At 43.1% G+C, this 21,329-nt stretch overlaps 1 protein-coding gene across 5 annotated transcripts in view; it reads right to left on the bottom strand.

Annotated features, from left to right (window-relative positions):
• LOC132391962 (exocyst complex component 6B-like) overlaps positions 1–21,329 on the bottom strand; it is an 845,841-nt gene that overhangs the window by 518,579 nt on the left and 305,933 nt on the right. For all 5 annotated transcript variants that reach the window (XM_059965781.1, XM_059965785.1, XM_059965784.1 and 2 more), the window contains exon 7: positions 1,850–2,026. In XM_059965781.1, the coding sequence (XP_059821764.1) occupies positions 1,850–2,026 (177 nt within the window). The remainder of the gene's footprint in view (positions 1–1,849; positions 2,027–21,329) is intronic.

Raw genomic sequence — 21,329 nt, 5'->3', positions numbered from 1 at the left:
AATACACTACAAATTACAATAAGAAATGTGCATAAAAAAACAAGATAGTCATGTAAGAGTAGAGCAAAAATAGTGAAGTAGCATTCATGGATTCATGGGCCATTCAGAAATCTGATAGTGGAGGGGAAAAGGCTCTTCCTAAATTGTGAGTATGGTTCTTCAGGCTCCTGTACCTCCCTGATGGTAGTAATGAGACTAGGCCACGTCCTGGAAAGTGGCTGTCCTTAATGATGGATGCCATCTTTTTGAAACATCACTTTTGTAGAATTTATAGACGCCATTTGCGTTGGGCCTAGCCACAGTGTAATAGGTGTAGAGAGAGAAGAGCAGTGGGCTAAGCACACATCCTTGAGGTGTGCCTGAGGCAGTCAGTAAGGAAGAGATGTTATTTCTGATCTTCACTGACTGGTCTTCCAATGAAGAAGTCAAGGATCCAATTGCAGAGGGAGATACAGAGGCTCAGGTTTTGGAGTTTATTGATTAGGGGATGATGGTGTTTATTGAATGCTGTTTACAGATTATTTCATTACAACAGTCCATTGAGGTAGTAGACAGTAAAACAATAACACAATGCAGAATAACACACATAAAATGCTGGAGGAACTCAGCAGGTCAGCATCTCTGGAAGGGAATAAGCAAATGACATTACGGATCAAAACCCTTCATCAGCCGAAATCTTCGAATCTATTCCTTCTCATTGATGCTGCCTGACCTGCTGTATTCCTCCAGCATTTTGTCTGTGTTACTCTAGACTACCAGCATCTGCCGAATCTCTTGTGCTTTCCCTTCGTCAGAAATGGGGGAGGAGAAGGAGTATGAGCTAGTAAGTGATAGGTGTGATCAGGTGAATGAGTGGGGTAGGGGGATGAAATAAGAAGCTGGGAGATGATAGCTGGAAGGTGCTGAAGAAGAAGGATTCCGATAGGAGAGCAGAGAGAAACATGGAAGAAAGGGCAGGAGGAGGGGCATCAGAGGGAGGAATGCAAAATAAAATATTACAATCCCCATCATTCGACCTCCACTGATCCCAGTAACGTTTACTGTTAACCTGAAATCAGATATTGACACATTTCCCTTTATGAAGGAGTTTAACACAGTTCAGGCTTTTCTGACAGCCTCGTCCAGATGTCAACTGTCCAACAAGCAAATTAAACTCTCCTTATTTCTGATACTGTTGATCGAAAGCAGGTTGCTGCCCTGTGGTGCTTCAAGAAGGAAGGCCGATCACCACTTTGCTCGAGAAGCCAGGGGTGGTATGTAAATTCATCCCACAATCTGTGTGGAATTCAAAATGAAAAACAAATGGCTGGAGGAAGCCTCCGATTTCACCGAATTCCAGTAGTTTTTTTTTTCTTTCCCCCACACTGGTCCCCATTGTATCTCTTCCTCTCACTTGCCTATCACCACCCTCCTGATGCCCTTCCTCCTACCCTGTCTCCCAGGATTCAGGTACAGCTTCTTCCCCTCTGCTGTCAGATTTCCGAATGGACATTGAATCCATGAACACTACCTCACTACTTTTCCTTTCTTCTATTTGCTCTCCTTTGCCACTATTTACTTAATTTAATGTGTGTGCGTGTGTGTGTGTGTGTGTGTATATATATAAAAAACATAGATTTATATCAAAAGATAGATAAATATAAATACACTTAATGTAATTTAGAGTTTTTATTATTATGTACTGCACTGCAATGCTGCTGCCTAACAACAAATTTCACAATATATGCCAATGATATTAAATCTGATTCTGATTCATCCAAACATCCCTTCTAGTCCATGCAAGAACCAGTGGTCTTCACCCAGCTAACTAAAAAGTTTCTGAAAAACATTGCAGAAAATGAAGAATTACCTCTTCGTCATCCTCCTCATCTTCGACATCCAGGATTCCCGAATCTTGCTCAGACATTGGGCTGATTTTATCCACCTCTGCATCAAAGCCTGTGCCGCCATCTTTCTTCAGTTTCTTCCCACTTCCCGTCCTGTGTTGCTGAGAGACAACGTTGTCCAGGTTCCTCTGCTGATGTGCCTGGGAGAGAAGTAGTGATGGTTGGGTTTATTATACATCAAGTTAGACCACAAGACATAGGAAAAGAATTAGGCTATTCAGCCCATTGAATCTGGTCCACCATTCCACCATGGCTGATTTATTATCCATCTCACCCCCATTCTCCAGCCTTTTCTCAGTAACCTTTGACACACTTACTAATCAAGATCCTATCAACCTCCACTTTAAAAATACCCAGTGATGTGGCGTCCACAGCCATCTGTGACACAGTGTATGTCTGTGATTCATCACCCTCTGGCTAAATAAATTCCTCATCATCTCTGTTCTAAAGGGACATTCTTCTGGTCAAAAGGCTGGGCGCTCTGGTTTAGACTCCCCCACTATTGGGAACATCCTCTCCACATCTACTCTACCTAGGCTTTCAAGTTGAAGTTTATAGAGTTCAACAACTACAGAAAGTGGTGGATTTCCTCACCACTGGCCACATCTGTACGCAGCGCTGTCACAGGAAAGCAGCACCCGTAATCAAGGACGTGCTCCCTTCTCACTGCCGCCATCAGGAAAAAAGGTGCAAGAGCCTCAGGACTCACACCATCAGGCTATTGAACCGGAGGGGATAACTTCACTGGGCGCAACACTGAACTGCTCTGGCAATGTATGGACTCATTTTCTAGAACCCTTCAACTCATGTTCTTGATAATTATTGCTTATATATTTATTTTGTATTGGCATAGTTTGTTGTCTTTGGCACACAGGTTGTTTGTCTGTCATTGATTCTATTGTGCTTCTTGGATTGACTAAGTATTCCCGAAGGAAAAGAATCTCAGAGATGTGTATGGTGATATGTATATACCTTGATAATAAATTTACTTTGAATTTTCATTTATCTTCCACTACAAGCCCTGGCAGGATGTTTACAATCACTGAGTTAAAAAAAATCCCAACACACCTCCCTTAAACTTCCCCCCACCACCCCCACCTTAGCTTAAAGCTCTGCTCCTTAGTATTAGAAACTTCCACCCCAGTAAAGTGACTCTGACTGTCTACTTTATCTATGCCTCCCATAATGCTATAATGGGTGCTGGGGTGGAGATACGTCTCGACCAAAGGAGATGGAAGACACTCCTTCCCTCCGCTAACCTGTAGGTCACCCTTGGACAGGGTGTAGCTCCCGCTTTGCCCCCCGATCAGGATCATGTGAGGCCATGGAAGCAGGTAGTGGATGATCAAATCAGGAGCTGGTGCAGATCACAAGTCCTGGTTATGCGACCACTGACCCCAGGCAGACAATCTCTGAAGAGTATTCTTAATGGCTGGAGTCACCAGTCTTGTTAAGTCACTGCCCAGAAGGTGGCAATGGCAAACCACTTCTGTAGAATTTGCCTAGAATAATCATGGTCATAGAAAGAGCATGATCTCCCACGTCATTCAGGACATGATGATGACGAATGTTATAAAATTCTATGAGGTCACCCCTCCACAGTTGAAGCTCCAGAGAAAAGTTGGCACAGCAGCATGTGAGTTAGTGTAATGCTATTACAGCACCATTGACCTGGGTTCAATTCAATCATTGTCTGTAAGGACTTTGTATGTTCTCCCAAAAGCTGCATGGGTTTCCTCTGGGTGCTCCAGTTCCTCCCACATTCCAAAGACGTATGGGTTATTGTTAGTAAGTTGTGAATATGCTATGTTGGTGCTGGAAGTGTGGGGACATGTGTGGGCTGTTCCTTCCCCCCCCCCCAGTAAATCCTCAGAACGTGTCAGCAGTCGTTGATACAAACGATACATTTCACTGTACTTTCAATGAACGTGCAAAAATTAAGTTAAGCTTTAAAATCTTTAAATCTTTAATACCTTTCCTATACCTGTATCAGTTTAAATGCCTTTTAAATCTTACAGCTGGACCTGCATCTATTCACCATATACCCACCACTCTCTGTGTCAAAATTTTCCCTTTGGGACCCTTTCAAATCATTCCCCATTCACTTTACATCTATACCTTCTGCTTTTGGACTGCCCTACCCTTGGGAAAAACTGTCACCATTCAGCAAATATATGCCCCACAAGATTTTATAAACTTCTACACGTCTCCCCTCAGCCTCATTTACTCCAGGGAAAACCTATCCAGACTCTCCTGATAACCTAATAAATCCTTGTAAATCTTTCATTTTGCACTCTCCACAGTTTATTGACATCCTCGGAATAGTAGGGCAACCGGAACCTGACAGCAATGGGTGGTACTGAAGGGGCAATTAAAACTCAGCAATGTCCGAGAAGTGTACGAATCTCCAAACCTATCAGTCTGGAGGAGATTACAGAGCTACAGATGGGGGAGATCAAAGGGGATCTGAAAACTGAGATAACAATTTTAAAATCAAGGCATTTCTTGGACTGATTGCTGGTGTGCGTCATCAAGCACTTGATGTGAGTCTGAGCACAAGCAGCAGAGATTTGGATCACACGATCCAAAAAGATATATTTAAAACATAGACAGTTTAACATTATCCTTTAGTTGAGTCAAAGATTGAGAGTAGTGATTAAGATTAGCTTTAGACCATAGGACCATAAGACAAAGGATCAGAATTAGGCCATCCAGCTCAATGAGTCTGCTCCACCAATCCATCATGGCTGATTTGTAATCCCTCTCAACACCATTCTTCCGTCTTCTCCCAGTAACCTTTGACATTCTGAATAACCAAGAACCTATCAACCTCCACTTTAAATATACCCATTGACTTGACCTCCACAGTTATCCATGGAAATGAGTTCCACAGATTCACCACCCTCTGGCTAAAGAATTCCTCCTCATCTCTGGTCTAAATGGACATCCATCTATTCTGAGGCTGTGGCCTCCAAGGCTGCCCCACAAAAGGAAAGATCCTCTCCACATCTACTCGATCGAGATCTTTCAATATTTGATAGGTTTCAATGAGATCCCCCATCATTCTTCTAAACTCCAGCAATTACAAGCCCAGAGCCATCAAAGACCCCTCATATGTTAACCCTTTCATTCCTGGGATCATTCTCATTATCTATTTCTTTACTTGTCACATCTACAGTACATCAAAACTTCGGAATATAAAGTGAGCAACACACACAAAATGCTGGTCAGGCAGCATCTATGGAAAAAAGCACAGTTGATGTTTCAGGCTGAAAGCTAATCTTAAACATCGACTGTGCTTTTTTCCATGGATGCTGCCTGGCCTGTTGAGTTCCTCCAGCATTTTGTGTGTGTTGCTCAGATTTCCAGTGTCTGCAGATTTTCTCTTGCTAAAAGTTTTGCGTCAATGGCTAACACAGTCCGAGGAAGTGCTGGGGCCAGTCCACAAGTGGCACCACGTTTCCAGCACCAACAGAGCACACCCATAACTTACTAAGCATAACCTATACGTCTTTTGAATGTTGGAAGGAAACAGAGCCCCAAGATGAGACCCACATGGTCCTGGGGAGAATATATAAATTCTTTACAGTCAACAGTGGAAAGCAAACCCTAAAGGTGATCACTACTGTGCTGACCACTATGCTACCATGCTGCACACAAATGGCAAAGGACACAATTTATTATAATTTAGAACAGGGATTACCAAGTCATCAGGAGCATGGGGTCCTAGAGTCATACAACATGGAAACAAGCCCTCCTGTCCAACTTGTCCGTGCAGACTGTGTTCAAAGTTCAACACTCAAAGTAAATTGATTATCAAAGTACGTATGTCACCATATACCAACCAGAGATCTGTTTTCTTGCAGGCATTCACAGTAGTCAGTAAATCCAAGAAACACAATAGAATCAATGAAAGACAGCACCCAGCAAGATGGGCAAACAACCAGCGTGCAAAAGACAACAAACTGTGCAAATACAAAAGAAAAAAAACAAATAATAATAAATAAATAAATAAGTTTTAACTATCAGGAGCATAAGAAGAAGAGTCCTTGAAAGTGAGTCCTTAGGTTGTGGGAACAGTTCAGCGATGGGGCAGGTGAAGCTGAGTGAAGTTGTCCCTGTGGTTAAAGAGCTAATGGTTGAGGGGTACTCACTGTCCCTGATCCTGGTGGTGTGGTCCTAAGGCTCCTGCATCTCAAGTAAATGTGCAGTAAAAGTTGTGGTTATTGTCATCTGTACAAGTCGGTGTATGCACAAGTACAATGAGAAACATACTTGCAGCAGCATCTCAGGTACATTACGTCATATAAGCACAAGAAAACCACAAATTAAGCATAAATTATACACAGAAAGCAGTGGGTCCCAGGACAGGGGTATTGGTGCAGGAAGATACATTAGGGACATTTAAGAAATTCTTAGATAGGCACACGGATGACAGAAAAATGGAGGCTAAGTGAGAAGGACGGGTTTGATTGATCTTGGAGTAGGTTAAAAGGTCGGCACAACATCGTGGGCCAAAGGGCCTGTACTGTGCTGCACTGTTCTATGTTCTGAGTCTGAGACACACAAATACGGGAAGGACACAAGGTCTGTTTGAGTTAACAGGGGCCTGTGCCAGAGTGCAGGAATTCAGATTTTGAAATAAGGCATTTAAAAGAACCCAAAACAGTTATGAAAGAGAGTTTGTAACAATACTCCACACAACACTTCCACAATAACAATGGCAGCGAGCCAGACTACGCTTCCAGCAATAACCATGACTTCTTATCCCTCAATCAGACAAGTGCAGAAATATCAGTGAGAAGCACAAAGTCAACATGTTAACATTGTTTTTCCCTTTCTCCTGAGCTCAAATGAAAACCACAAGAATGATAAGACCCGTATGATTTGTCTGCCCTTGCTACTGTTATCTTCCATCCCACTTCCCCGTACATCAGATCTAACGACAAAACTCGCTCTAAATGGACAGGGACGTGACAGATTGGCTTGCCCTTTGTTTGACACCACAACCGCGGTCACAAGTGCATGAACTGGGCTGAGGTAATGCAGGCTCGAGCGAAATAAGTCCATCTCATGCCAATAAAAGCAGTGAGTTTGATAAAGGATTCTAGCAACAATCTGAAAGATTGCAATTTTTTTTAAAATCCCAGAACTGGGCAAAGAAACTGCTTTATAAATATTAAGTAAAATTTAAAAAAAAAACACGCAAGATCTGAGTGGACTCAGCCAAAAGGAGATGTCTCAGGAGAAAACGTTAGCTTGCTGGCCCCCACCATGTCTGGTCACCACACAATCAGCAGATGTGCTGGATTAATAGAGAATAGATTCATAAAAAAATGAAGTATTGAGCCATCAGAGCCAACCCTTTGAAGGAGCTGTCCAGTTAGTCCCTCTCCCCTGCTCTTTCTCCACACCCCTCAGTTCATCTTGCTCCCTTTGAGAACATAGTCAAATCCCTTCTGAAAATCCCTTCTGATTGCAGAATCCCCTTCCCCATCAAACAGCAAAAGAAAAGATTCCCTTCATCTTGTTTCTAGTCATTTTGATAGTTGTACACATAGGGGCTCCCTTTCATGGACTCTGCAACTCATGTTCTCAATATAATTTGTTATTTTTTTTACTAATTGCAGAGTTTGTCTTCTTTTACACATCAGTTGTTTGTCAACCTTTATGTGTAGTAAAGGCCGTTGGCTTGTTAGGGAGAGTAAGGAGGTGATAGACAGGAGCTACAGGCAGGTAGTCACCCTAAGGCCACAGGAGACAGATATTGTCATGAGAGGGAAGAGCGGGTGTTAGGTAGTAGAGAGCACCCCTGTGGCTGTCCCCTTTAACAATAAGTACTCCATTTTGAGTGCTGTTGAGGAGGGGGGTGCACGGACAACCTACATGGAGGAAGCAACAGTGGCCGGGCCTCTGGCATTGAGTCTGGCCCTGTGGTACAGAAGGGTTAGGAAAGGAAGAAGAATAGGGGACTCTGTAGTTATGGGGACGGACAGGCGATTCTGTGGGCCCGAAAAAGAAACAAGAATGTTAGTTTGCCTCCCAGGTACCAGGGTTCGTGATGTTTCTCAGCACCTCCACAATATCCTGAAAGGGAGTGTGGGCAGCCAGAGGTTGTGGTACATATTGGTACCAACAACATAGGTAGAAAAATGGTGGAGGTCCTGAAAGCAGAATACAGGGAGTTAGGAAGGACCTCAATGGTAGTAATCAAAGAGTTGCTGCCTGTGCCGCATGACAGTGAATATAGGTATAGAATGAGGTGGAGGATAGAGGCATGGCTGAGGGATTGGAGCAGAGAGCAGGGATTCCAATTTTTACATCATTGGGAACTCTTCTGGGACAGGTGTGACCTGTACAAAGAGAACGGGTTACATCTGAATCCGAGGGGACCAATATCCAGGTGGGGAGGTTTGATAATGCTATTGGGGAGGGTTTAAACTAGATTTGCCAGGGGGGTGGGAATCAAAGTGAAGAGGCAGAGGATGGGGAAGTTGGAATTCAAGTAGAGACAGCTTGTAGGGAGTTGGTGAGGAAGGATAGGCAGATGTTAGAAAACACAGAAAACATAGAAAACCTACAGCACAATACAGGTCCTTTGTCCACGATGCTGTGCCGAACATGTAATTACTTGAGAAATTACCTAAGGTTACCCATGGCCCTCTATTTTTTGAATCTCCATGCACCTATGCAGGAATCATTTAAAAGACCCTATCATATCTGCCTCCACCACCGTCGCCAGCAGCCCATTCCACGCATTCACTATTCTCTGCGTAAAAAACTTACCCCTAACATCTCCTCTGTACCTACTTCCAAGCACCTTAAAACTGTGCCCTCTCATGTTAGCCATTTTGGCACTGAGAAAAGGCCTCTGACTATCCACACGATCAATGCTTCTAATCATCTTATACTCCTCTATCAGGTCACCTCTCATCCTCTGTCACTCCAAGGAGAAAAGGACAAGTTCACTTAAACTGGGCATGCGCCCCAATCCAAGCAACATTCTGGTAAATCTCCTCTGCACCCTTTCTAGAGTTTCCACATCCTTCCTATAGTGAGGTGACCAGAACTGAACACAATACTCGAAGTGGGGTCGGACAAGGGTCCTACAAAGCTGTAAGGCCAATACACCGTACGCCTTCTTAACCACACAGTCAACCTGCGCAGCAGCTTTGAGTGTCCTATGGACACAAACCCCAAGATCACTCTGATCCTCCACACTGCCAAGAGTCTTACCATTAATACTATATTCTGTCATCATATTTGACCTACCAAAATGAATCACCTCACATTTATCTGGGTTGAACTCCATCTGCCACTTCTCAGACAAAATGCTGGTGGAACGCAGCAGGCCAGACAGCATCTATAGGAAGAACTACAGTCAACGTTTCGGGCCGAGACCCTTCATCAGGACTAACGAGATTTCCTTGTGTTTGCCACTTCTCAGCCCAGTTTTGCATCCTATCGATGTTCCACCGTAACCTTTGACAGCCCTCCACACTATCCACAACACCCCAAATCTTTGCGTCATCAGCAAATTTACCAACTCAACCCTCCACTTCGTCATCCAGATCATTTATAAAAATCATGAAGAGAAGGGGTCCCAGAACAGATCCCTGAGGCACACTGCTGGTCACCGACCTCCATACAGAATATGACCCATCAACAACCACCCTTTGCCTTCTGTGGGCAAGACAGATCTAGATCCACAAAGCAAGGTCAACTTGGATCCCATGCCTTCTTACATTCTCAATAAGCTTTGCATAAGGCACCTTATCAAATGCCTTGCTGAAATCCACATACACTACATCTAGTGCTCTACCTTCATCAATGTGTTTAGTCACATCCTCAAAAAATTCAGCCAGGCTCATAAGGCACGACCTGCCTTTGACAAAGCTATCTTGACTATTCCTAAGCATATTATGCTTCTCCAAATGTTCATAAATCTTGCCTCTCAGGATCTTCTCCATCAATTTACCAATGACTTAAGTAAGACTCACTGGCCTATCTTCAATGCTAGTTATGACCTCGGCCGTAAGTGAGCCTCGAATGAGCCAGAGTCTTTTTCACGTGCTACTCTTATACCTCTGAGGCACCTGGAACCAGAAACCAGTGCCATGGCATGAACACCAACCATTGGGAGCGAACTATGGCATTCTTCAAGTGGTTCAATCAACAACTGACATGGTAGAAGCTACTTTCGACAGGCAATAAGTTAATTCTTCATATTACAGCTTTGCTCAGTATTTCCAGCATCTGCAGAATCTCTTGTATTTATGTCTACCTGCTTTTATTTCAGCTTTCCTGCTTCTTCTGTTTTTTATTTGATTCTGACTGGGTGTCAGATAAAGACAAGAGTTGAGAGTTTTGTGGAGAGTCTATCAGCTTCACAGTCACTGTTAACGAGGATGCCATTTATTCCCAGATGTTTAAACCTAGTTCCAATTCACAAACATTCGCAGTTGGATTTGAACTCCTGTTCTCTGCATTATTAGCTCAGGGTTCTGGTTTGAGGCCGTGCCAATATTTGGTATACTGAAAATGTTGTGGATTTGGAAAGCAAGTCTCAAGGACGTTAATGAAGAGCAGATCCATTTTGGATCCATTAATGCTTCAAATAGCATTAGTTTTCTCCATTTTCTGCTGGGATACACAGGACCAGGGAAAAGACCATTATTGCCCACCTGGTTACTATATCGTTGGTCTTTTGTTAACTAATACTCATAAGAAAGGTTCATAGAACATAGAACAGTATAGCGCAGGAACAGGCCTTTCAGCCCACAATGTTGTACCAAATTAATTTAAATAGTAATCAAATGTCCAACTAATCCTCCCTCCATTCTAAGTAATGTAAATATAATTTCATTTGCTGCTTATTTATGTGCCTATCTACAAGCCTCTTAACCATGTCTATTACATTTGCCTCCACCAGTACTGACAGCATATTCCAGGACCCACAACCCACCGCTCTCTGTGTAAAAACTTACCCTGCACATCTCCTTTGAAATCACATCCTTTCCTTAAGAGCATGCTCTCTGATCTTCACTCACTCTTCAAATATTCCAGCACCACCTGTTACCACTAACTATTCCCCATTCTCGTTAAGCTGTGTGCCACATTAGCATAGTGGTTAGCGAAACGTTTTACACCGCCAGGTATAAGATGGAGGTACAATTTCTGCCGCTACCTATAAGAGGTTTGTACCTTCTCCCTGTGACCGTGTAAGCTTCCTCCATTTGCTCCAGTTTCCTCTCACATTTCAAAGGTATACGGTTCGTGTTAGTAAGCTGTGGGCATGTTATGTTGGCACCAGAAGCATACAATAGAATAGAATAGAACTTTATTATCACTCAAGACAATGAGATTGCAGTGCTACTCCAGTCCGTGCAAAACAGATATTTACCGTGCATGCGGGACGGCCTAATTAAAACACAATCCCATATTTATATGCAACTAGCGACTTCAATAGTTCAAGGGCCACTGGCAAGCCGGGGTGGAGCATTATCCAGCTGCACAACAGCCCTCGGGAAGAAGCTGTTTTTTAGTCTTCTTCGGCTGTCCATCGATTTTGATGTTGACTGTGCTGAGAGTTTAGTCTCTGCAGGCATGTTTATGGGCCACAAGACCAGCACACTATCCAGAAACTCTACTCCAACACATCTTGCACAGTAATAAGACAGACAGTGTCGTGCCCCCACCATACAGTCTCTCTGGGCTTCCAGATCTGATGCTAAGTGGTACACAGGAGTGTAACAGATTTAGCGGATAAGGAAGCTGCCCCGCAGTGACAACTAACTAGTCTGGTGATGCCACCCATTGACCAGCACTCTGGTTCCTCCACATGCCACCAAGGTGGCTGTACCATTGACCCTTTTGGATTCATCTGCCACAGACACCATCAGACGCCCTGTTGCCAGCATCCTCGCTGGGTGCAGCCTTTGCCTGAAGAGGCGTAACCTACAAAGTAGCAAAGGCATGCTTACCTCCTTGACTTAGCTAGCCACGATCCTACTACTAGATCTAGTCTAGTAGTACAGACAGAACATCACCTTCACGGCTAGACCTGCCAGAGAACGAATCTCCGCCGTACCAGTCTCATTCCTACGCCACGGTGAGATGCCAAGGTAGGATTTTGTAGGATTTTTCAGTCTTACTGTCTTGGCTAAGATGTTCCTGTATCTCCTACGAGATGGCAGGAGATGAACAGACAGGGTCCAGGACGGGATGGGTCTTTAATGATGTTATGAGCAGGCGTAGGCACTGAGAGTTGTAGGTTGTCTCCAGGTCTGGTAGCAGAGTCCCAGTAATGTGCTGAGCCATCCTAATCACCCGTTGGAGTGTTTTGTGATCTGTCTTGCTGTAGTTATAGTACCATACTGTTACTACACATGTCAGTATGCTCTCTATCGCACTTTGATAAAAGTTGGCCAGAAATTTTTGGGGCAGATGAACTCTTCTTAAACACCTCAAGTAGTACAGTCACTGCTGTGCCTTCCCTACTGTTGAGCATGGCAACATCTGTGGGCTGTCCAATGCAAACCTCACTGATTTGAATCAGAATCAAGTTTATTATCACCGGCATGTGACGTGAAATTTGTTAACTTAGCAGCAGCAGTTCAATGCAATACATAATCTGGTAGAGAAAAAACATAATGCTAATAAATAAAATAAAAATAATAATAATAAATAAACAAGTAAATCAATTATGTATATTGAAGAGATTTTTAAAAATGTGCAAAACCAGATATTCTGTATATTAAAAAAAAGTGAGGTAGTGTCCAAAGATTCAACGTCCATTTAGGAATTGGATGGCAGAGGGGAAGAAGCTGTTCCTGAATCGCTGTGTTCCTTCAGGCTTCTCTACCTCCTACCTGATGGTAACAGTGAGAAAAGGGCATGCCCTGGGTGCTGGGGGTCCTTAATAATGGACGCTGACTTTCTGAGACACCACTCCTTGAAGATGTCCTGAGTACTTTGTAGGCTAGTACACAAGATGGAGTTGACTAAATTTACAACCCTCTGCAGCTTCTTTTGGTCCTGTGCAGTAGCCCCCCTCATCCATACCAGACAGTGATGCAGCCTGTCAGAATACTCTCCATGGCACATCTATGGAAGTTTTTGAATGTATTTGGTGACATTCCAAATCTCTTCAAACATTTGCTGTCTTGCCTTCTTTATAACTGCATCGATATGTTGGGACCAGGTTAGATCCTCAGAGATCTTGACATCCAGGAACTTGAAACTGCTCACTCTCTCCACTTCTGATCCCTCTATGGGGATTGGTATGTGTTCCTTCGTCTTACCCTTCCAGAAGTCCAAAATCAGCTCTTTGGTCTTACTGACACTGAGTGCCAGGTTGTTGCTGCGGCACCACTCCACTAGTTGGCATATCTCACTCCTGAACACCCTCTCGTCACCACCTGAGATTCTACCAACAATGGTTGTATCATCAGCAAATTTATGGATGATATGCCTAGCCACACAGACATGTGAATATAGAGGGTAGAGCAGTGGGCTAAGCACACACCCCTGAGGTGTGCCAGTGTTGATCATTAGCGAGGAGGATATGTTATCACCAATCCGCACAGATTGTGGTCTTCAGGTTAGGAAGTCAAGGATCTAATTGCAGAGAGAGGTACAGAGGCCCAGGTTCTGCGACTTCTCAATTAGGATTGTGGGAATGATGGTATTACATGCTGAGCTACAGTCCATGAACAGCATCCTAACTTAGGTGTTTTTGACAGAAAGGACACATTTTACATGTGATAAATACAGGTAAAGCTAATCTTTCTTTTTCTTTTCCCTTCTCGCCTCAAACCTATGCCCTCTAATATTTTGATTTTTCCACCCTGGGAATGGAATAATATTCTACTAAACCTTTTGGCTAAATAAAGCTAATCTTTGTCTTTATCATTATAAGATTTAAATTGATCCCTTACCCCCTTCTAAATTTGAGTCCATAAAACATAGGACTGGAATTAGGCCATTCAACCAATCGAGTCCACTCTGCCATTCAATCATGCCTGATTTATTTTCAATCCCAAACCCATTCTCTGCCTTCTACCTGTAACTTTTGACGTTCTGACAAATCAACAACCTATTAACCTCTGCTTTAAGTATACTCAATGACATGGCTACAAGACATCTGTGAGAATGAATTCCAGATTCACAACACTCTGGCTAAATGAATTCCCTGTGAACCTGAGTGTTCAAGGTTTTGACACAGCATGTCTTGATTTTAAGGTCCCAAGTCTATATGATGCTGGAAATCCAAGTACATCCAAGTCAGCAGCTTCTGTGGAGAGTGTTAACAAGAGGGAATAAATACTTGGCAGATTCTGTAGAGAGGAAACGTTACGGTAAATGATCTCTCTTTAGCTCATCTACATGAAATGTTAAACCTGCTTCTTGCTATACAAGTGTTGCCATTGGAATTGATGTACCAAGATAGAGTGAAAAGCTTGTCTTGCATAGTGTTCATTCAGATCAAATCATTACACAGTGTGTTGAGCTACTCAGGTAGATAGGACCAGGCTGGCATGCACTGGATGGGCTGAAGCACCTATTTCTGTACTGTAGTACTCTTCGACTCTATGGTGCTTATGAGGCTTTTAGACCCTCCAACGCCTCCCTGGTTTAAGAGTGACAGAGCTTTTTTTTAACTGATGGTGATCTTTTGGCGGATTCTCCTTATTGGTTTTATACTGTGCCTGGATATTTAAAAAAAATGAAGAAGAAGGGAATGGAAGGAGGTGGGCCCTGGAGAAAATTGGCATCATGTTGGATGCAGACTACATGGAACATAGAACATAGAAATCTACAGCACATTACAGGCTCTTTGACCCACAATGTTGTACCGACCATGTAACCTACTCTAGAAACTGCCTAGAATTTCCCTAGCACATAGCCCTCTATTTTTCTAAGCTTCATGTGCCTATATAAGAGGCTCTTAAAAGATCCTATTGTATCTGCTTCCACCACCGCTGCAGGCAGTGCATTCCACGAATCCACCACTCTCTGTGTGAAAAACTTACCCCTGGCATCCCTTCAGTGCCTACTTCCAAGCACCTTTAAACTATGCCCCCTTGTGTTAGCCATTTCAGCCCTGGGAAAAAGCCTCTGATTATCCACACAATCAATGCTTCTCATCATCTTATACAGCTCTATCAAGTCACCTATCATCCTTCATTGCTCCAAAGAGAAAAGGCCAAGTTCGCTCAACCTATTCGCATTAGGTACGCACACCAATCCAGGTAACATCCTTGTAAATCTTCTCTGCACCCTTTCTATAGTATCCACATCTTTCCTACAGTGACATGACCAGAACTGAACACAGTACTCCAAGTGGATTCTGACCAAGGTCTAATATAGTGTAACATTACCTCATGGCTCTTGAACGCAATCCCATGGTTGATGAAGGCTAACACACCATGTGCCTTAACAACAATGTCAACCAGTGCAGCAGCTTTGCGTGTCCATGGGCACACACCCCAAGATCTCTCAGATCCTCCACACTGCCAAGAGTCTTACCATTAATAATATATTCTGTCTTTAAATTTGACCTACCAAAATGAACCACTTCACACTCATCTAGATTGAAGTCCATCTGCTACCTCTCAGCCCAGTTCTACATCCTATCAATGTCCCGCTGTAACCTCTGACAACCCTCCAGACTACCCCCAACCTTTGTGTCATCAGCAAACTTACTAACCCACCCTTCTGCTTCTTCATCCAGGTCATTTATAAAAATCACAAAGAGGAGGGGTTCCAGAACAGATCTCTGTGGAACACCACTGGTCACCGACCTCCATGTAGAATACGAACCATCTACAACCACCCTTTGCTTTCTGTGGGCAAGCCATTTCTGGATCCACAAAGCAAGATCTCCTTGGATCCCATGCCTCCTTACTTTCTGAAGGAGCCTTACATGGGGAACCTTAACAAATGCCTTACACTATACACTACAGTACATCCACAGTTCTACCTTCATCAATGTGTTTAGTCACATACTCAAAGAATTCAATCAGGCTTGTAAGGCATGACCTGCCCTTGACAAAGCCATGCTGACTATTCCTAAACATATTAGGTCTCTCCAAATGCTCATAAATCTTTCCTCTCAGGATCTTCTCCAACAACTTGCCCACCACTGAAGTCAGACTCACTGGTCTATAATTTCCTGGGTTACCTCTACTCCTTTTCTTGGACAAGGAAACAACATTTACAACCCTCCAATCCTCTGGTACTTCTCCTGTCCCAATTGATGATGCAAAGATCATTGCAAGAGGCTCAGCAATCTACTCCCTTGCTTCCCACAGTAGCCTGGAGTATATCTCATCCAGTCCCAGTGACTTATCTAACTTTAGCGCTTGTCAAAAGCTCCAGCACACCCTCTTTCATATCGTCTATATGTTCAAGTGTTTCGTTCCGCTGTAAGTCATCTCCATAACTGCCAAGGTCTTTTCCCCTGGTGAATACTGAAATAAAATATTCATTAAGTACCTCCGCTACCTCCTCCGACTCCATGCACATGTTTCTATTATTGCACCTGATTGGTCCTATTCTCACATGGCTCATCCTCTTGCTCTGCACATACTTGTAAAACGCCTTGGGATTTTCCTTAATCCTGCACACCAAGGCTTTCTCATTGCCCCTTCTGGCTCTCCTAATTCCATTCTTAAGCTGCTTCCTAGCAACCTTGTAATTTTCTAGAGCTCTAGCAGTACCTAGTTACTTGAACCTTTTATAAGCTTTTCTTCTTCCTAGCTAGATTTTCTACATCCTTTGTATACCATGGTTCTTTAACCCTACCACCCTTTCCCTGCCTCATTGGAACATACCTATGCAGAACTCCATTTAAATCTTCTCTGAACATTTGCCACATTTCTGCCGTGCACTTCCCTGAGAACATCTGCTCCCAAGTTCCTGCCTAATAGCATGATATTTCCCCCTACCTCAATTAAATGTTTTCCCAAATTTTCTGCTCCTGTCCCTCTCCAGTGCTATGGTGAAGGAGACAGAGCTGTGGTCATTACCACTAAAATGCTCTCCCACTGAGAGATCTGACACCTGACCAGGTTCATTCCACATGCATTTTCAATTACACTGTACTAATTTATTTGTGGTAAGATTTTGTTTAATATGCTTTGTGTAATATATATATTACGGGTGCACCATGATCTAGAAGAACATTGTTTTATTTGGTTGTATATATCTAGTCAGAGGACAATAAATTTGAATTTGAATTTGAATACTTCTTGACTTAATGGAAGGAACACCGGAGGAGATTTGGTATGTCCCCAAGGACTCCAGCAAATTTCTATAGATGTACCGTGAAGAGCATTCAGACTGGTTGAATCTCCATCCGGTATGGAAGGGCCACTGCACAAGATCACAAGAGGCTGCAGAAAGTTGTAAACTCCAGCCAGCTCCATCACGGACACAACCCTCCCCACCTTCTTCATAAGGTGATGCCTGAAAAAGAGGGCATTCATCATTAAGGACCCTCACCACCTACCACACTACCCTCTTCCATTCAGGGAGAAGCCTGAAGACACAAGCTCAGTGTTTTAGGGCCAGCTGGTTCCCCTCCACCATCAAATTTCTTATAATTTATAATATATTTTATGCCTTACAACGTATTGCTGCAAATTTCATGACATTTCTCAGTGATAATAAACCTTATTCTGATTTGGAAGGGGCACTAAGATGTGCAACCTTATAGCTAGCTCCCAACATAGATGCAGCTGATTAGACTGAAGGTGTATGGCTAGCAGAGAAGGTGAGGCACTTGGCAGAACACCAAAGAAGCAAGAGGCAGCATCAAAAAAAGAGGCAAATGGAATGTCTAAAAGGCTTTGAAGTGTTAAACTACCAAAGCACAAGGTTAAAGAAATAAATGTTTAACAATGGAGCACTTAAATCATTTCCTTGTGTCAGGTCTTGTTCATATCTCTTTTGCTATTCACATCTGCCCAACTAAAAGTAAAGTTGGAATAAGCCCTTCCATTGCTTGGCATGGGAAAAGTTTTCCTAAACAAAAAAATGCTCCCAACATTAACATTTTCCTTATTAAAAAGCTGAATTTGACATTCAGATATTGAGCAATTGCATAAAAGAAAAGCAACTTGGTGTTGGGGATGTAACTGCCAAAAAGTTCTTTAACAGAATTCTATAAGACCACACAACATAGGAGTATAATTAGATCATTCTGCCCATTGAATCTGCTCCACCATTCTATCATGACCAATTTATAAGTTTACTCACTTGCAATTCTTCAGTAGGTGCAAAGTACTCGTAATACATGGGCAAACACGAGAAAATCTGCAGTTGCTGGAAATTCAAGCAATACACACAAAATGCTGGGGGAACGCAGCAGGCCAGGCCTTTGTCAGGACAAAGGGTCTTGGCCCGAAAAGTCGACTGTACATTTTCCTATAGATGCTGCCTGGCCTGCTGCGTTCCACCAGCATTTTGTGTGCATAACACATGGGATTCATTTCCCTTTCTTAACAGTGAGTTGACTGAGAGAAGGGAACATTAAAATCTTGGGAAGTGAGCAAGAAAAATTTTAATCTTTCAATCAGTTTCTTATTGCAGTTTGTCTTCTTTTACACATTGGTTGTTTGTCAGCGTGTCTGTTTATGTATAGTTTTTCATGATATTCTATTTCCCCTGAAAATGCCTGCTAGAAAATTAATCTCAAAGTGATATATTTTCTTTGAACTTTAAATTTTCAACATCCTCAGATAGAATCAATGATTAATACTGAGGGTGAGAACATGGGCGATCATGGTCTTGACCGTGATTGTTCTTGGCAAATTTTTCTACAGAAGTGGCTTGCCATTGCCTTCTTCTCGGCAGTGCCTTTTCAAGACAGGTGACTCCAGCCGTTACCAATACGCTTCAGACAAACTATTCAATAAGGAACTGATTGAAAGATTAGCTTTTCTCTTGTTCACTTCCAATGATTCCACTGTTCTCTACTCTCAGTCAGCTCATTGATCCTGATCAGGGGGAGGGGGCAAAGCAGGAATTTAAACTGCGCACAAAAGGTTATCATCCTCTAGCTCGTTGGCGTGTCAAGCACATTTCACAACCAGACACAATCACTTTTTTTTTCTGGTTTTTGATGTGAACAGTGTTGACAATGTAGAGTAACCGATGCTTTGTCTGTAGATTTTAGAACAGGTTTATTTATGCCATCTTTACTGAAGAAATTACTCAGTGCACACATTTTGTTGTCACTAGGCAAAAAAAAATTGCACAGTGCAAAGTTTTTGAGCACACTGGTTATTACAAATTAGAGGGAATTTTGATGCAGGGTGGAAATGCGTTGCTACCAAAGGAAATTAAAGGTGCTCCTTCCCTCCGCTAGCAGCACCTGCTTGCCCCCTGATCAGGAGCCATGGGAGCGGGTGGTGGATGGTTGTATGGGCAGCTGGTGCATATCACAAGTCCTGGTTATGTGACCACTGATACCAGGCAGACAATCTCTGAATGGCCATGATGGACTGGCGAAGCAGAGTCGATGGCAGAATGGTCCTTTGTACACTAGTAGCAAAAGACTGACAGAGACACACACACACACACACACACTTTTTCCACTGAGGTGAAGCAAGAACTAGAGGTATAGGATGAAATATTTAATGGGAACCTGAGAGGGATCTTCTTTATTTAAGTGTGGAACAAACTGTCAGCATTAGGGGTGGATGTACGTTCGAATGAGTAAAAGGGCCTCTTTCCATTCTGTAGTTCACTTTAACTCTTAACTTCTTCAGTCAGAGGGTGGTGAGAGTGATGGATGCGGGTTCGATCGCAAAGCTTAAGAGAAGTTCAAAGTTCAAAATAAATTTATTATCAAAGAACAAACATGTAACTATATACAACCCTAAGATTATTTTCTTGCAGGCATTTACAGTAAATACAAAAAACACAAAAGAATTAATGAAAAATCACCCACAAGATGGACCAACAACCAATGTGCAAAAGACAACAAATTTTGCAAATATAAGGGGGAAAAAATCAAAATAATACTACTAAGTAAGTAATAAGTATGGAGAACTTGCATTGTAGAGTCCTTGAAAGCAAGCCCATATGTTGTAGAATCAGTTCAGTCATGGAGCAATGCAGTTATCAACGCTGGTTCAGGAGCCTGATGCTTGAGGGTTGAGCTTTGGATAGGTACATGGATGGGAAGGGTTTGGAGGGCCGTGGTCCAGATGCATGTCAAAGGGACTAGGCAGAGTAACAGTTCAGTATGGACTGGACAGGTCACAGTGCCTGTTCTATGCTCCAGTGTACCACGACTCTAATGCAGTTTGTGCGGACAGAGACGGCAAATGCCACATCTCCAGCTGTCAAATCCACAAGGATGAAAAGCAGCACTTACTGGAGATTCAGCAAATCTGTCTTACTGCCATAGGGTGGAGGTGGTGAGTGGGATGGATGTACACACAATAGGCACCATGGTGATGATGCTGGAGAATATGGTCATTCTGAGAAAGCTCATAAGACACAGAATTATGACCTGGCCTCCAGAGCCATCTATGGCAATGAATTCCACAGATTCACCACTCTCTGGCTAAAGAAATTCCATTTCATCTCCATTCTAAATGGACGTCCCTCTATTCTGAGGCTATGCCCTCTAGTCCTAGATTCCCATCCTCTCTCTCTAGCTCTTGCAATATTCAATGAAATCCCCTCCTCATTCTGCAGAACATAAGCAGCAATTTCAAGGCTTTCTCCCAACACATAACCATCGAGCTGTTAAAGTACCTTTATGGTTATTTAGATACTTAATCAGCTCACACCAACCTTCTGAATTGAATTCAAAGGTTGGAACATAATAAAACTCTCTGCCAACCTTATCCCATCAAACCATCACAAAAGTCACTGTGCAACAACCAGACGGTCTACTCAGAGTGGCACAATCATCTGCAGCTTAATGTGAAAGAGACTAAGGAGCTGGTGGTGGACCTAAGGAGGGCTACAGCACCGGTGATCCCTGTTTCCATCCAAAGGGTCAGTGTGGACATGCTGGAATATTACGAGCACCTGGGAATACGAATTGACAATAAACTGGACTGGTCAAAGAACACAGGCTGTCTACAAGAAGGGTCAGAACCGTCTCTGTTTCCTGAGGAGACTGAGGTCCTTTAATATCTGCTGGATGATGCTGAGGATGTTCTACAAGTCTGTGGTGGCCAGTGCTATCATGTTTGCTGTTGTGTGCTGGGGTAGCAGACAGCAACAGAATCAACAAACTCATTTGCAAGGCCAGTGATGTTGTGGGGGTGGAACTGGACTCTCTGACGGTGGTGTCTGAAAAGAGGATGATATCCAAGCTGCATGCCATCTTGGACAATGTCTCCCATCCACTCCATAATGTACTGGTTAGGCACAGGAGTACATTCAGCCGGAGACTCATTCCACCGAGATGCAACA

The sequence above is a fragment of the Hypanus sabinus genome, chromosome 3, assembly GCF_030144855.1.
Source record: "Hypanus sabinus isolate sHypSab1 chromosome 3, sHypSab1.hap1, whole genome shotgun sequence".
NCBI lineage: Eukaryota > Metazoa > Chordata > Chondrichthyes > Myliobatiformes > Dasyatidae > Hypanus > Hypanus sabinus.
This window is presented reverse-complemented; position numbering and strand designations above follow the sequence as displayed.